The 1,523-nt window shown below is 28.2% G+C and overlaps 1 protein-coding gene across 1 annotated transcript in view; it reads left to right on the top strand.

The window, feature by feature from the left end:
* Positions 1 to 334: 334 nt before the first annotated feature.
* Positions 335 to 1,523, top strand: part of LOC108743867 (polyadenylation factor subunit 2-like) — a gene marked incomplete at its 5' end in the record, with an annotated part of 3,825 nt that continues 2,636 nt past the window's right edge. The window contains 2 exons of the mRNA XM_018479464.2: positions 335 to 612; positions 823 to 1,024. Coding sequence (XP_018334966.1) covers positions 335 to 612; positions 823 to 1,024 — 480 coding nt within the window. The remainder of the gene's footprint in view (positions 613 to 822; positions 1,025 to 1,523) is intronic.

Here is a 1,523-nt window from a genome sequence, read left to right on the forward strand (position 1 = left end):
TGTAAGTTCAAATAAAAATTATGCACTTAATATTAATTTAAAAAAATGGAAATTGATGCAAAACCCTTATATCTAACCCCATATTCTATAACACACTTTGTTTTTAGATTTTTTTTTAATTTCATTTAAGTATTTCTTTAATGTAGTGGATTTAGGGTGGAATTTTTGTCCGTTTTCACGCACCCTAGCATACAAGTTATTGTTAGGAAGCTCTTAATAATTAATTTAAATAGATACCACTTCTCATGTTGAGGGTTGTTTGGATAAAAATTTGGAAAACAGGAATTAAAATTATTTCGAGTACCTACCTTAGTTTTTTAACGTTAATTGTTAGATTGTTAGATTGCAACGGGTCCTTATCATGTTAATCTTGATTAAAAATGTTTTGTTTGCAATCAACACGAAAAGTTACTTATCTTTAGATGCAAATGGACTAGTGAAATGTTGGAATTATAGTTTCAATCAATGTACGTACACAATACGAGAAAAAAGGCAAACTTACAATATAACATACCATCCACGACTGCCAAAATTTATTACTTGTGGGGATAATGGAAAAATGTACTACTATGATGAAGAATCAAAGGTGCAAGAAAGAATATTAAGTGGAAGGTATTTTTTACCCAGTATAGCGATATGAAGTAATGATATATTGAAAATTTAAAAAGAATTCAAAAATATAAAATACTTTTCAGGACTTATATAGTTAAAAAAAAAGACGAAATATTTTGATATTGATTCCTTTTTCCGAAAATTACACAATTACTACTTCAGGTAATATTCATCTGACTTTTATTAATGCTAATTAATTCCGTGTTAAAGCGACAACAATTCCGTTTTGGATGGGCACTCTTCAAGAGTATTCGCTGCTTGTTTTAATCCCCAATCAAATTATGAATTAATCACTGGAGGTTGGGATGATGTTGTACTTTTTTGGGACCTTCGTCAACCATTCGCTTTGCGTCATTTATCAGGTCTACATATGGGGGGTGAAGGGCTAGATATTGATTCTGCTGGAAAAACTGTGAGTACTTACCATGTATGACACTGTACACTGCATAGACATATATGTACTAGGGTTTATACAAAAACCGACATCTTAGAAAACCGGTTTTCGAATAGTAATTTTTCCAGAAAAAAAATTTTTGCTCGAATATTCTGTAATTCGAACAAAAAATTTTAACAGAGTGATTAAAAGCAGTTTTTGACTGAAATTATTTACTGTTCAATTTTATTGATAGTAAAATTTTTTTATGCAATTTAGTAGAACAAAGAAATAATAGTTGACCAGGATTAAATAACTTTAAAAACAATAATTCGTTGTTTATGCATAATTTTCACATATAAGGATGTAAATATTTTTATAATAGTGAAACGAGTTATTCAGCAAAGGGTTCGAATAAATAAAAACAATATATTTTCATATTTTTATAATAACCGTAGATATTATTTTTTTCAAAAACAACCATATTAGATACAGATGGATACTTATTAAAAACAATTAGAAAATATATAACTGTGTA

Source organism: Agrilus planipennis, unplaced genomic scaffold, assembly GCF_000699045.2.
Source record: "Agrilus planipennis isolate EAB-ADULT unplaced genomic scaffold, Apla_2.0 scaffold1978, whole genome shotgun sequence".
Taxonomy (NCBI): domain Eukaryota; kingdom Metazoa; phylum Arthropoda; class Insecta; order Coleoptera; family Buprestidae; genus Agrilus; species Agrilus planipennis.